The sequence below is a fragment of the Erpetoichthys calabaricus genome, chromosome 4 (genome assembly GCF_900747795.2).
Source record: "Erpetoichthys calabaricus chromosome 4, fErpCal1.3, whole genome shotgun sequence".
Taxonomy (NCBI): Eukaryota; Metazoa; Chordata; class Cladistia; order Polypteriformes; family Polypteridae; genus Erpetoichthys; species Erpetoichthys calabaricus.
In genome coordinates, this window is record NC_041397.2 from 300,428,526 (window position 1) to 300,443,722 (window position 15,197).

The 15,197-nt window shown below is 45.6% G+C and overlaps 1 protein-coding gene across 2 annotated transcripts in view; it reads left to right on the top strand.

Annotated features, from left to right (window-relative positions):
* urp2 (urotensin II-related peptide) overlaps positions 1–8,613 on the top strand; it is a 33,267-nt gene extending 24,654 nt beyond the window's left edge. For both annotated transcript variants that reach the window (XM_051927289.1, XM_051927290.1), the window contains exons 4-5: positions 5,906–6,023; positions 8,398–8,613. In XM_051927289.1, coding sequence (XP_051783249.1) covers positions 5,906–6,023; positions 8,398–8,429 — 150 coding nt within the window. In that variant the 3' untranslated portion in view covers positions 8,430–8,613. The remainder of the gene's footprint in view (positions 1–5,905; positions 6,024–8,397) is intronic.
* Positions 8,614–15,197: the final 6,584 nt, after the last annotated feature.

Sequence of the window (15,197 nt, forward strand, 5' to 3'; positions counted from 1 at the left end):
GTTTCCTGCCTTGTGCCCTGTGTTGGCTGGGATTGGCTCCAGTAGACCCCCCTGACCCTGTAGTTAGGATATAGTGGGTTGGATAATGGATGGATGGATATATATATACAGTATATATATATATATATATATATATATATATATATATATATATATATATATATATATATATAAATAGAGAGAGAGAGATTGTGATAAAATATCAGGCAGCAGACAGCAAAAGGTTTGTGGATGGCCACCTTGTATACTAAAAAATCAGCAAATGGAAAGAAACTCGTCTTTCCAGGAGCAGAGTTCCCAACTGAACTGACCAACAGATTGAGTCTGCTCTATAAATATGGTGGGTAGGAGGGAGAGTTGGAATCAGGATAGCCGGAAAAGGAAGGGAAATTCTGGGTAGCAGAAATGATGTCATCAGGATTGGCCAGAAGTGAAGTCAGCAGTGGGTGGATCAATGGTGATGTCATGAAAACGCAGGGTCTGCAAAGGAATAAGAGGAGAGAGGATCAGGTGAGAGCACCCACCTCCTGGTCTGGCTGTCAAAGCCTGTAAACCAGGGGTCCTCAATCACGGTCCTGGAGGGCCGCAGTGGCTACTGGTTTTCATTCCAGCCAGTGTCCTAATCAGATCTCAGTCCTTGCTGATAATGATAGTTGGTGTTTAATTCTATGCCTTGTTTGTGCTTTCATTCATCAAATATAAAGTTTAGTTACTCTGTTACAGTCCTGGAGGTCTTCTATGGCTCCAGGTTTTCACTTTAACCAATTTCTTATTTACTACTAAAGCAATACATTTTTTGGGCTTAATTTTAGTTCTCTTGCCTGTTACCATTCAGAACCCTTAATTGCCTATTTTAGATTTTTGCAGCTGCATTTAAGTTTTAATTGTTGCCTGTTTTCTTAACCAGACATTAGATCATCATGAGATACAGTTAACCAATAAACCAGCAGCTCTCCAGCTAATGTGCTTACCATGAAGTATCTATGCTAAACAAAAATGAATGAGAGGGGAATTGAATGGACTGTTAAGTTTAAATCTGTTTTGGTCCACAAAACACTTGGATAATGTTCTCACAGAAGGAAGCTCTACGAGTGCAATTCAGATTTCTCTTGGATCAATGCAAGCGCCAACAAGCCAAACAGTTCAATGCCAACTTTCATTCTCAGCATGGACCGTCTACTAATTAGGAAACTATTTGGAATAAAAACCTGAAGCCACTGCGGCCCTCCAGGACCGTGATCGAGGATCCCAGCTGTAAACTGTCCCCCATGTGTATGTGTGTGACAATATATATTAGAATATATATATTTAGAAACGTTCTGCAAAATGACCCCTTTTATTGGCTAACTGAACAGATTACGACATGCAGGCTTTCAAGGCAACTCAGGCCCCTTCTTCAGGCAAGATGTAATGTTATGTCAGTCAGTCTCCAACTTCCTGACTACAGGGTCACGGGGGTCTGCTGGAGCCAATTCCAGCCAACACAGGGTGCAAGGCAGGAACAAACCCTGGGCAGGGTGCCAACCCACCACAGGGCACACACCCACACACCAGGGATAATTTAGGATTGCCAATCCACCTAACCTGAAACCCACGCAGACACAGGGAGAACATGCAAACTCCACGCAGGGAGGACCCGGGAAGCGAACCCAGGTCTCCTTATTGCGAAGCAGCAGCGCTACCACTACGCCACCCGCAATGTTGTGTAATGTAATGTACATCATCTGAAGAAGGGGCCTGAGTTGCCTTAGAAGCCTGCATGTTGTAATCTGTTCTGATAGCCAATAAAAAGGGTCATTTTGTAGCGCTGCCACATAAAGATAATGTTTTCTGCTGTCGATCGGTTGTTGGGGGGGAACAGTCTTCCGACAGAGATTGACAGCGGTACCCCAGAGGTGGAACTTCCGGTTGGTTCGGGGATTCATTTGCATAAAGTGCGTCTTTTTAGAGGGAAGAGAAAGGAGGAGAAGGAGTGTGAAAGAAGAACATTGTTTGATAAAAAAGGCAGATCAGCTACTGCACTGGCCATGGGAAAAGCCTAGGAGCTCCTACAGTCCTGTCAGAAGGTGGATGGTCTTCTCTTTTGTACCTGGGAATCGATCGTTCCGCTATTACCTACGGACTCAGGTGAGCTATCAAAACGGACTTACTATACTTTAATCATGGCGTAAGTCTGACTGTATGTCTTTTATGACGAAGAGGAGATTGGATGTATAGTCCGCTATTTTCAGAACTCCTCATCTGCTCGCCGGCCGTTGCGGGAGTATTACAGTGGACAATCTGCGGATCTATTTATTATCTCTGGAACGGGAATTGGGGGAATGAATACTGTTGATGTGTAGATACATGTATATGTGTGTGGCGCTACAAATTAAGGGTTACTTAGGTTCGGGCGGGGCGATCCATGTGTAAGGGATTGTTTTTCTATTTGTTGTTTATTTGATGGACTATGGTGTGCAGTGACCTATAAATGCATTGATATTAAGGGATTGTTTTTATTAGAATAAAGGCTATACGGGAAATTTATTAAGGTGTGATATTGGCCTATCCTGTTATCATCTGCCTTTAGCTAGGACAGAATAATGGTAGCAATAATCTCAGGCTAGTGCTCGAGACGAATTGTTACAATTTTGCTTGACTTCTCATTGCATCCATCATGGCTAACATGGTACAACACCCTACTACTTATATATATATATATATATTATGGGATGTGGCCCGGACACAGACAGGCAGACACCGATGGTTGAAGCACCAACACACGTTTATTGTCTATTTTGTCCTATTTACAGTGCACACGCACAACCCAGTGCCCCTGCACCAATCACTGTTAGTACAGGCCTCTCTTTCCAATGACTCTCCTTCTGACTGCCTCCACTCCTTTCCTCCGAGCTCCATCCTCTTCCACCCGACTCCAGTCATTGAATGGAGGGAGGCGGCCCCTTTTATATCCACCCGGAAGCACTCCAGGTGTCCCTGGTCTTCATCCCTCCAGCACTTTCAGGTGTGGTGGAAGTGCTGAGGACCAGGGCTCTCCAGGCATTTGGGCGCCCCTTGGTGGGGACCACGGGCCCCTATAGGGTTGAGCTTCCATGCTCCTTTCCCGTGGTCCCAATAGCCACCAGGGTGGTCACCACCTCGTGGTCCGGAGGAGGTGTAATTCCTCCTTCGGTCCTTCCGGGCATCCCGGCTGGGTACCGCCCCCAGATGCTCGCCACAATAAATGTTTTTATATATACAGTGGAACATCGGTTTGCGAGTAACTTGGTTTACGAGTGTTTTGCAAGACGAGCAAATTTTTTTAATAAATTTTCACTTGATAAACGAGCGAGGTCTTGCAGTACGAGTAGTATGTATACACTTTGTCTGCTAAGCGTCATGTGATCACAACTGAGATGATGGTTCTTCTCTCTCTCTCGCTGCGGGATTGTGGGCAATCGTCTCCTATTCTCCATCTGAGTTGGCGTGCCTCACTCATATAGTCAACATCCTTACGAGCGTATAGTGTTTACTACAGTATTACAGCATTGTGACTGTATGCGCGCGCGTGTGTGTGTGTGCACGCGCGCGCTCGTGTGTGTGTATATGTGTGCTCACGCACGCTCGTGTGTGTGTGTGTGTGTGCTCGCGCACGCGTGTGTGCTGTGACATGCGAGTCCCCATCTTGCACCCTAAAACACGAAGCTGAGTCTCAGTACTTTAGCAACACAAGCTTTATTCAGCTTGAAACAACAACAGCGCGGTTATTTACACACAGACATAGCAGTCAGGCAGGGCCCTGCACATTTATAATGTTCCTTGTTCCTTGTATCACCTATTGACGGCAGGCACTTATAGCATGTCTGCGATCTTTTCGGATTCGCTTTTACGGAGAACTGCTACAGCGCTGGGAGACTGCGATTGCTTTGGGACGCTCTTCCGCGTGTCGTCCCATTGGGTGCAATCCCACAAGAGTTTAGAAACTCACTCACACCAGCCATGATTGTTTTCAAAGGTAAAGTGCAAGTTAATTTGTTTTATGTATTTTTACTTTACTAAATCATCTGAGTTTCCATTATTTCTTATGGGGAAATTCACTTTGATATATACGAGTGCTTTGGACTGCGAGCACGTTTCCGGAACAAATTATGCTTGCAAACCGAGGTTCCACTGTGTATGTATATATATATATATGTATCCTAACCATACTTTAAAATATATTAGTCATAGTAGTATTGTCACTCTGTGCTCTAATATAATACAATGTAATTTCTTAAGTTACGTTATATGCCATGCAATCTTATATATAAACGTCTATGTGTGGAAGTGTGTGTGTCTGTCTGTCTGTCTGTCTGTCCGGCCCGGAAGTGCAAGCTACAGCATGAAGCTCAAAGAGACGGCAAGGTGGCCCCAAGTTAACGAGTTGGAAGAAAAAAGGCGAACGTGACTACAGCATGAAGCTGAAAGAAAGCGACTCCATCACCAAAGTGAAATGGCTGAGGAAAGACAAATGAGAGAGAAGGGGGGCGAGAATATTGGCAAAACGAATCCTACAAGGAGATAGAGATTCACTTAGCCGCGAGTATGTCCGTGAAACGAAAACCGCCGACTTTGCATTTGAATTTTTTTTTATGACAATTTCAATAGTTTCCAGGAGCCCAGGCTTTTTACAGCACTGGCTTACACAGCTAGTGTAATATAATCCCCTAAAATACATTTTCCGTTACCTAATATAACTGATTGTAATATGGCTCCCATAACCCATACTGCTAATTTTATTATTTCAATGCTTTTTCAAGCACATACGCTGATGGTAAACCAGACTTGGACCCAAATCCCATCAGCCCACGGGTCCATCCAGCTGTACACCTTGGGTCATGTGACACAAGCAGAGTGAACTGTAAGTGGCCCAGAATGTCTGTACCTCCCTGCTAACGGCCACAGTGTACCCCTCTGCAAATGGGAAGGTGTCAGTAAGATCTTTGCTCCAACACAGTAAAGCAGACTGGCAGACACCTCCCAGTCATCGAATTTCTGTTGGGATGACATCAGATGGAAAATATTCAAAGTGCTGCTGTTGGGTACGTTTGGAGTCCCGCCATGGATCAGCAATCCTTTGATACACTTTAGATGCTTTGCTACCCCAACATCCTCATCGATTTCGAGAGGTCTGGTGGGTGAACCAACTGACAGGAGTTCAGGAAGCAACATCAAGTCCCTGGTCAGAGTGTCAGTGTGGCTTTCAACTGTGGGTACCCCGAGAAAGATCTGCCCAGACATGGCAAGAGCTTGCAGACTTCACCAGAACTGGACGCAGGAGTGACTGAAACAACACCCTTCACACCCACTGACCACCGTCCACAATGCACATTTGTCATCACCGCTGTCCCAATCCTACAGAATGACGTGCGAGAGAGAGTGAGAGACACTGGCCACCTCAGAAATGTGAGGATCCTGAGAAACAACCTGCAATGCTGAGCGGCTTTACTGGGAGAATTTATCTTTGGGAGAATTCTCTGTTGTTGCTACGGAAACTGACCGACAGAAGGCCATTCATCGAAGTTGTGGCGCTCACACGTTCGCGATCGGCACCGTTTATTTAGCCACTGTTGTTTCTTCCCAGCTCTTGACAAACTGAGTTGTCCTCGCGTCGTTAAATGGCTGACTGCCTAATTATTCGTCAGCACAAACCCTCATTGTAAGCAAGCCCTGAGTAAACACGCTTAAAGTCTCATTTTGTTTTTTCTTTTCTTACACTTTAGAGGTCTCCTGCCTTGAAAAATGTAACCGATGGTGAAATAAAGAATTATAAATCACACATCAAACCATCGTGCTTCTCCTCATCTGGCACATGTCTTCGGAGCCGACGAAAGAGGAGCACATTGTCATGGAACTCACTGGCATTTTTTTGCTCTTTCTGTTCCAGAGATTGTCGGAGAAAAACCCCACGGCATCCGCCGCCCTGCTGTTGTTCGGGGAGCCTCTGCCGGGAAGAACAGTTAAGAAGGCCTCGCCACAGGCTGGCAAAAAGCCCAAGAAGAGAGGTGAGAGGGCACTGTGCGGCCTCAAAGGGGCGCTCACTACCTCTGTAGGGTCCTGCTAGTGTCGACACGTACCTGAGGGGCAAACTCAGTCCTGGCTGGGGACACCCTGTGGCACCGCACATTCATAGTCAGTGATGGTACAGTGACAATAACTGATAACCATTCACCTCACTTCACTAGCGGCTCTGTTTGCTCTTTCTGATTCTGCAGTAAGAAAAGCACACCGGTATCTATCTATCTATCTATCTATCTATCTATCTATCTATCTATCTATCTATCTATCTATCTATCTATCTATCTATCTATCTATCTATCTATCTATCTATCTATCTATCTATCTATCTATCTTATATAGTGCCTTTCATATCTATCTATCTATCTATCTATCTATCTATCTATCTATCTATCTATCTATCTATCTATCTATCTATCTATCTATCTATCTATCTATCTATCTATCTATCTATCTATCTTATATAGTGCCTTTCACATCTATCTATCTATCTATCTATCTATCTATCTATCTATCTATCTATCTATCTATCTATCTATCTATCTATCTATCTATCTATCTATCTATCTATCTATCTACTCCCAGGTCTGATGGAAACCCAAAGTAGAGTTCTACATGTCCCCCTGGTGGCCCCTCACAGAACCCAACAGAGCTGTGCCAAGTTCCAACTCCCAGTGGGCCCTGGAGGGCTACCCTCTATCGTCCCGGAGAAGTTAGTGCTTTGTGGATGCTCTCTCCCCTGGTCCTTCCATCCAGCTGGCATCCTGGCTGAGTTATGGCAGCGGCCACCCTTCACAATATATATATTGGGGGTCCGAGTTTTAGGAACTACTGCCTATTTTTACATTTGTTCGGCACTTGCATGCACCTCACTTCTCACTAAGAAAGAGTCGCTCACCTCACATGCCTCTGCTTCAATTGTAAATCTTCTAATAAAAACTCTTAAATACCTGGACGAACCACTGGAAGTGTTACAAATTCTTCTTCTCCTTCTTTCAGCTGCTCCCATTATGGGTTGCCATAGCGGATCATCTTTTTTCATATCTTTCTGTCCTCTCCATCTTGATCTCTCACACCCATCACCTGCATGTCCTCTCTCACCACATCCATAAACCTTCTCTTAGGCCTTCCTCTTTTCCTCTTCCCTAGCAGCTCTATCCTTAGCATCCTTCTCCCAATATACCCAGCATCTCTCCTCTGCACATGTCCAGCGCAATCTCTGACTTTGTCTCCCAACCGCCTAACTTGTCCTCATTTCTATTCCTGTCCATCCCCGTCACACCCAATACACATTTGAGCATCTTTAACTCTGTCACCTCCAGCTCTGTCTCCTGCTTTCTGGTCTGTGCCACCGTCTCCAACCCATATAACATAGCTGGTCTCACTACCATCCTGTAGACCTTCCCTTTCACTCTTGCTGATATCCGTCTGTCACAATTTACTCCTGACACTCTTCTCCGTCCATTCCACCCTGCCAGCACTGCCTTCTTCCTCACTCCCCATTACTCTGTACTGTCGATCCCAAGCATTTAAACTCATCCACCTTCACCAACTCTACTCCCTGCATCCTCACCATTCCACTGACCTCCCTCTCATTTACACACATGTATTCTGTCTTGTTCCTACTGACCTTCATTCCTCTCCTCTCTAGAGCATATCTCCACCTCTCCAGGGTCTCCTCAACCTGCTCCCTGCTCTCACTACAGATCACAATGTCATCAGCAAACATCATAGTCCACGGGCACTCCTGTCTAATCTCGTCTGTCAATCTGTCCATCACCATTGCAAATAAGAAAGGGCTCAGAGCTGATCCCTGATGTAATCCCACTTCTGTCACTCCTACCACAGACCTCACCACAGTCACACTTCCCTCGTACATATCCTGTACAACTCTTACGTACTTCTCTGCCACTCCCGACTTCCTCATACAATACCAAAGCTCCTCTCGAGGCACCCTGTCATATGCTTTCTCCAGGTCCACAAAGACGCAATGCAACTCTTTCTGGCCTTCTCTATACTTCTCCATCAACATACTCAGAGCAAACATCGCATCTGTGGTGTTACAAGTGAAAGGTGCTATATACCATCGCTTATGAAGATAGCTCTGCTTACTAATCGCAGTGCCAGAGGTTGGTGACATGTTGCTTGTTGATTATGACATTCTAGTTTACACGTCACTCTCCACTTGGTAGTTCTGACACTGCCAACCTATTGCTGACCCAGTGCTTGTCACGTCCTCGGATGAACAGAAGATACTGCACCTGAGAAATCCCAGCTGTCCTCTAACAAGTTTGAAATGCCACACATTATTTGAACTTGCATTTTAATGCCTTTATTGTCTTCACCTCCCATTTCTTTCAGCCTGCTTTTGGAAATACTGCATCCAGAACTGAGCTGTCACACCGGAACTCAATGACATCCTCAATCCACGACGCCGCACCGGAACTCCTTCACAGCCTGGGGGAATTCGGACAAGAGGCTTAACCCTAGCCTGTTAACTTCATCCTGACCTGTGCGCACATTGTGCGCATTAAGACGACGTTAAGATTTAACAAATAAATGTGCACATATGAAAGAATAAACAGATTTTTATTTTTGTATAAACTGTGGTTATCTGTGGTCTCCCCAGAATTTTTGTTGGGACGGATAGGCAGCTAACCTTAGAGGCTCACATTGTACTCCATATTTGAGCTCAAGGAGGGAAACCTAATTTCAGTTTTCTATCGGAATAAATACAGTGAATTTGGAAAGCATTCGGACCCCTTCGCTTTCTGCACACTGTACTGTGTTTAAGAATTCATTTAAATGGAAAAATTTGACATTTCGCCCAACATTATTAACTATTATTAATTATTATTAACTATTGTTGGCATGGAGCTAGACAGTTTGACATCTGTGGCAGAGCGACGGGCGCTCAGCAGGCTCCTATCAATTATGGAAAATCCACTGCATCCACTAAACAGTGTCATCTCCAGACAGAAGAGCAGCTTCAGCGACAGACTGCTGTCACCGTCCTGCTCCACTGACAGACTGAGGAGATCATTCCTCCACCACACTATGCGACTCTTCAATTCCACCCGGGGGAGTAAACGTTAACATTATATAAAGTTATTGTCTGTTTTTACCTGCATTATTATCAATCTTTAATTTAATATTGGTTTTTGTATCGGCAGCACGGTGGCGCAGTGGGTAGCGCTGCTGCCTCACAGTTGGGAGACCTGGGGACCTGGGTTCGCTTCCCGGGTCCTCCCTGCGTGGAGTTTGCATGTTCTCCCCTTGTCTGCATGGGTTTCCTCCGGGCGCTCCGGTTTCCTCCCACAGTCCAAAGACATGCAGGTTAGGTGGATTGGCGATTCTAAATTGGCCCTAGTGTGTGCTTGGTGTGTGTGGGTGTGTTTGTGTGTGTCCTGCGGTGGGATTGGTTCCTGTGTTGGCTGGGATTGGCTCCAGCAGACCCCCGTGACCCTGTGTTTGGATTCAGCGGGTTGGAAGATGGATGGATGGATGTTTTTTGTATGAGTAAGGTGCTGCTGGAGTATGTGAATTTCCCCTTGAGATTAATAAAGTATCTATCTATCTATCTATCTATCTAACAATCTACTCCCAATAACCCACCATGGCAAATGTTTTCAATATTACTTAAAAATCAAAAATCGAAGAAGTCTGAATACTTCATGAATCCACTGTGCATTTCAAAGCTTCCAACGGAGAAAGAAAAATGTAAAATAGCACAGAATGACTACAGGAAAAAATGGAGTCTGATCACAATGTACTGTGACATGATCAAAAACTACAGAGGATGTTTAAAAATAAGGACAACTTAGATTAAATTAGGGCAGAACGGTGGCGCAGTGGGTTTGCATGTTCTCCCCGTGTCTGCGTGGGTTTTCTCCGGGTGCTCCGGTTTCCTCCCACATTCCAAAGACTTGGCAATTCTAAATTGGCCCTAGTGTGTGCTTGGTGTGTGGGTGTGTTTGTGTGTGTCCTGCGATGGGATTGGTTCCCTGCCTTGTGTCCTGTGTTGGCTGGGATTGGCTCCAGCAGACCCCCGTGACCCTGTGTTCGGATTTAGCAGGTTGGAAAATGGATGGATGGATGATATAGTATAGGGTGGCACAGTGGTAGCGTTGCTGCCTCGCAGTTAGGAGACCCGGGTTCGCTTCCCAGATCCTCCCTGCGTGGAGTTTGCATGTTCTCCCCATGTCTGCGTGGGTTTCCTCTGGGGTGCTCCGGTTTACTCCCACAGTCCAAAGACATGCAGGTTAGGTGCAATGGCGATCCTAAATTATCCCCAGTGTGTGCTTGGTGTGTGTGTGTGTGCCCTGTGGTGGGCTGGCGCCCTGCCTGGGGTTTGTCTCCTGCCTTGCGCCCTGTTTTGGCTGGGATTGGCTCCAGCAGACCCCAGTGACCCTGTAGTTAGGATATAGCGGGTTAGATAATGGATGGATGGATGGGTGGATAGATTAAATTATTTGTGTGTTGTAATTTAAAGCGTAGCACAATATTAATTGAATGTCATTTTAGCAATGTTTAAAGTTCCTCCTTTTGTCACAAAAGTTCTACCAATAATCTGAGCTCAAAGGAATGGGCACAGACAACCCTACTCTTTGAGACCCTATTGACTCTTTTTATCCTCAATCAAGTCAAATCAAGTTGGGGAACCTGCACTGGTACAGCACACTGATGCACACACTACATGACGAGACAGCTCTGGATCCTGGTTGGAAACCCTCCAGACAGACACGCGGTCCAGTCCCACCCTCCGGAAATGACCCTCTAACTGTCACAGCCAGGTGTTACGTGGGCAACCCCTTGGCCTGATCCAGCCACTCGGGTCCCCAACACTGAGGATCTTACCAGCCGGATCACCATCGGGGAATTGCGCCACATGGCCGTAGTGCCGTAACTGACACTCCCTCACAATGCAGGTCATGTGCCTCATTCGGGACTCCATGAGCAACACAAAGTCAAACCAACGGTACCCAAGGATTTTCCAGAGAGACACAGTAGTGAAGGAGTCCAGTCTTCATCTCAGCTGACTGATAGCGTCCATGTCTCACAACCATATAGCAAGACAGGAAGCACCAGGACCCTAAAGACTTGGACCTTCGTCCACTCTCGAGTGCCACATGACCCCCCCTGTGATATCCCGTGTAGTGGGAAGTGGCCCCAGCCTACACTCTGGACATCTGAACAGGATCAGTGGAGAGATGAGACACAGACATAAATTGAAGGGTGAATGGTGCAAGTTTATTTACATTAGTGCTGTACAACTAAAATGCAGTAGTGTCAGGTGGGCTTTGAGACACAGTCCTTCAGCACTGACACTTCTTCAGAAATAAATAAAAACAAAAAAAGGAAAACATATGGTGTATTTACAAAAACAGTGCACTACTACAATAAAAACCACACACACACACACTCTCTAATAATAAAGGTTGTCTTCTTTTATTTCTGGCTCAAGAAACTCCTCCAACAGGAAATGAAAAAAAACAAAAACAAGTGTGTGTCTATACAAAAACAATCGCACCAAACCTGAAATCAAAAACTATCCCAGTGCCAAATAAGTATATATACTGTACCTCCACCAAAAATGATCACTAGGAGATATATAACTCTATATACAAAAGAATATATATATATATTGTCACAGGAGGCTGAGGGACAGACCCAGCCAGGATGTCTGGAAGGACCGGGAGGTGGCTTATACATCCCCTGGGCCATGACGGGGCAACCGCCCTGGATCTTGAGGGCACCACGGGAGAGGAGCAAGGATGCTCAAGCCCATTGGGGTCCCCCGAGTCTCAGAAAGCCCTGGAAACATTCACTTCCGCCACACCCGAGATGATGGAAGAAGATCCTTCCAGGGACACCAGGAGTGCTTCCGGGTGCAAGAGCAGCACTTCCTCCACACCAGGAAGTGCTGCCGAAAGGACGTCATCAGGGAGCACATCAGGGTGAGAATAAAAGGGGCCGCCTCCCTACAATCAGGGAGTGGGAGCAGGACGAAGCTCCCGTGGAGAGAGGAAAGGCGGCCCACGGACAGGGAGAGAAAGGCCCGTATTAAGGGTGATTGGTGCTGGGAGCGCTATGTGCTGTGCGGGACTGTGTTTATTGAACAATAAACGTGTGTGCTTTTATAAAGAAGTGGTCTCTGTCTGGTGGTGTCTAGGCATATCTCATAATATATATATATATATATATATATATATATATATATATATATATATGGTTGAAATAGTTTACTGTCAAATAAATGCAAAGAGTACACGACACGTGTTTCGCCCTCATTCTGGGCTCATCAGGTGTACACACTCCACTGCACTCCCTCTCGGGAATCGAACCTCGGACGTCAGCGGCGATGCCCCTAACGTTGCGCCACGGCGTGTGGTTCGTTTATTTGACAGCATGTAGATCGGGGTAATTACATTCACGCCATTCGAAGTCTGTGTCACAATCTGATAGTGTGGGTGGTTACCTACCAGGTAACGCTTGTGGTTGGCCAGCAATCTGCTAATATCCGCCACGGTGCCCTCAGTTTGTGAAGAGCAGATCATAGAATGGTTGAAATAGTTTACTGTCAAATAAATGCAAAGAGTACACGACACGTGTTTCACGCCGTGGCGCAACGTTAGGGGCATCGCCTCTGACGCTGACGTCCGAGGTTCGATTCCCAAGAGGGAGTGCAGTGGAGTGTGTACACCTGATGAGCCCAGAATGAGGGCGAAACACGTGTCGTGTACTCTTTGCATTTATTTGACAGTAAACTATTTCAACCATTCTATGATCTGCTCTTCACAAACTGAGGGCACCGTGGCGGATGTTAGCAGATTGCTGGCCAACCACAAAGCGTTACCTGGTAGGTAACCACCCACACTATCAGATTGTGACACAGACTTCGAATGCCGTGAAATATATATATATATATATATATATATATATATATATATATATATATATATATATATATATATATATATATATAAGCCGCCAAAATCACAACTGCTCCTCCAAATAGCTCAGCAGTGCTTACTCCTACCTCGCCTTTAGGTCCACTGAACCCTGTTGGCCAGTGACTCCTTAAATATAAGCACCAAGATTGCCCAGCCAATCTGCTACCCTGTCTACCTCACGCACCTATCCAGGTAGACGCTAGCGCGTTCATGCCACGCCCCGAGCAACTATGCATTCAAACTCGAACCCCTGTCATTCGCGTGTGTAAGCCCCCCCTGGACGGCCAACGGCTATGCTGAGCTCAAACACACTCGTTGCCGACTCACCAGTAAGTAAAGTTTATTTACAATATGGGATCCCCAATCTCGGACTCAATCCTGTTTATACAAACAAATGCCGGCTTTTCCTTTCAGAGCTGGGCAGGCTGCGAGGACACCGGCATGTAAAAATGAACACGTGCGGTGGAGCCCGTACTGGCCGTTATACAGACTCTACGTGTGTCCAGACACACCGCGCCTCACAACGCTCACCCGCTAGACGGCCCCGCGTTCCCGCAGCAGTGCCCTCAACACACAAATGGTAAGCGCACTTCCTTATAACCATATAAATACCGCTGCTTCGATTTCAAGGCTGCTTCAACTTGGTCGCCCATTACTGCACCCCCATGCTCTCCCAATCCGTCTACTGACTTCATAGGAAGAGTCACCAGAGCCATGAATGTCACTGCCAAGGTAAGTAAACCTTGGCCTCAATCAATTGAACTAAGTCAGCTCTCGTAAGGAGTCGTTCTGTCTTACTGGCAGACACTCCGTTACAAAACCTGCTGCCTCCTACTAGTGAAAAAGAGAGCAATATGGGTGATGGTAAGAATAACCAAGGGGATTTATGCAATGAATGTGCTAGATTTCCCTTTGGGACAGATCAACTTCTGTCTATCGTATTGTTAACATCATGTAGTGGTGTTTTTAATCTATCTAGTCTTATATATGGTGGCTTTAAAGTTAAGGATCTGTACTGCTCTCTGGAAGGTTTCCATTGCTGCCAGGAGGCATTGAGACCAGGCAGTTAGTTATGAGGCGGTCCAGAGTGTTTTTAATCTGTGGGGTCTGAGGTTCATCCGAAATATGGATCAGATGGCTTTATTAGACCTGAACCTTGACCTCCTTGCATTAAAAATCTTCCTGATACGGCGACGTAGGCAGAGAAAACATCATCGCCGGCACTACTGAGGTCAGCATGTGTGTAATCTGGGAAGAGATGCGAAAGACAAGAGATGGTACAATAAACGCCATATTACACGCCGGTCAGTGTTAGCCCCGTCCCCTTGAGGTAAGCAAATATACAAACACTACTGGCGTATGTACTCACCCACCGGCGTTATTCATCCATAGTAGCTAAAGTTACTATAAAGCACAAACCTAACGACTATGATTTTGTTGATATAGAGAGTTCAAATATGTGTGTTTGTCGGTGTTGACATATACCGGGCTATTCAAAATGAAAGAGCAGATTTCAAAAATGTATTTCAAACAAACCATATAAGACAGAAACACATTTCCGCACGTTACTGGATAGAGGAAAGTGCAAAGTTTGGTCCTGTGGTCCTTGAGGTTGCACGCACTCATCATGAGCACCAACCATCCAAACGGTAGGTCATTTCTTTCCACACATGAGGCAACTGGTCCTTAGTTACTGAATTCACAGCTTCCTCAATTTGATGTGGCAAATCTTGAAGATTAGGGGGCATAGGTGGGACAAACACTCTTTCTTTAATGTACCCCCATAGGTAAAAATCGCAGTGGATAAGGTCTGGAGACCTGGGAGGACATAGACAATGAACAAGATCTTGTTGTCCACCTCTTCCAATCCATGGATTGGGGTCGTTCAGGTAACACTGGACCTCCAAGTAGAAATGAGGCAGGGTGCCATCATGCATGAAAATGAAGTCATTTGAATCTTCTTGAAGTTGGAGAAACAACCAGTTTTGTAGCTTTATATACAGATGCTGTCTAAGAACACGCCATACCGTGGTTTGAGATATTCCAAGTTCAATGCTCGCCTGTGATGTGGATTTCCCAGGGCTCTGTTCTAACACATCTAGGATACGCTCGACATTTTCATCTGACATGCGTGGATGACCAGTGCTTCTACGTTTGCATATGCAACCTTCTTCTGTTTTATGCCACTCATAAATTTGTTTATGAAGA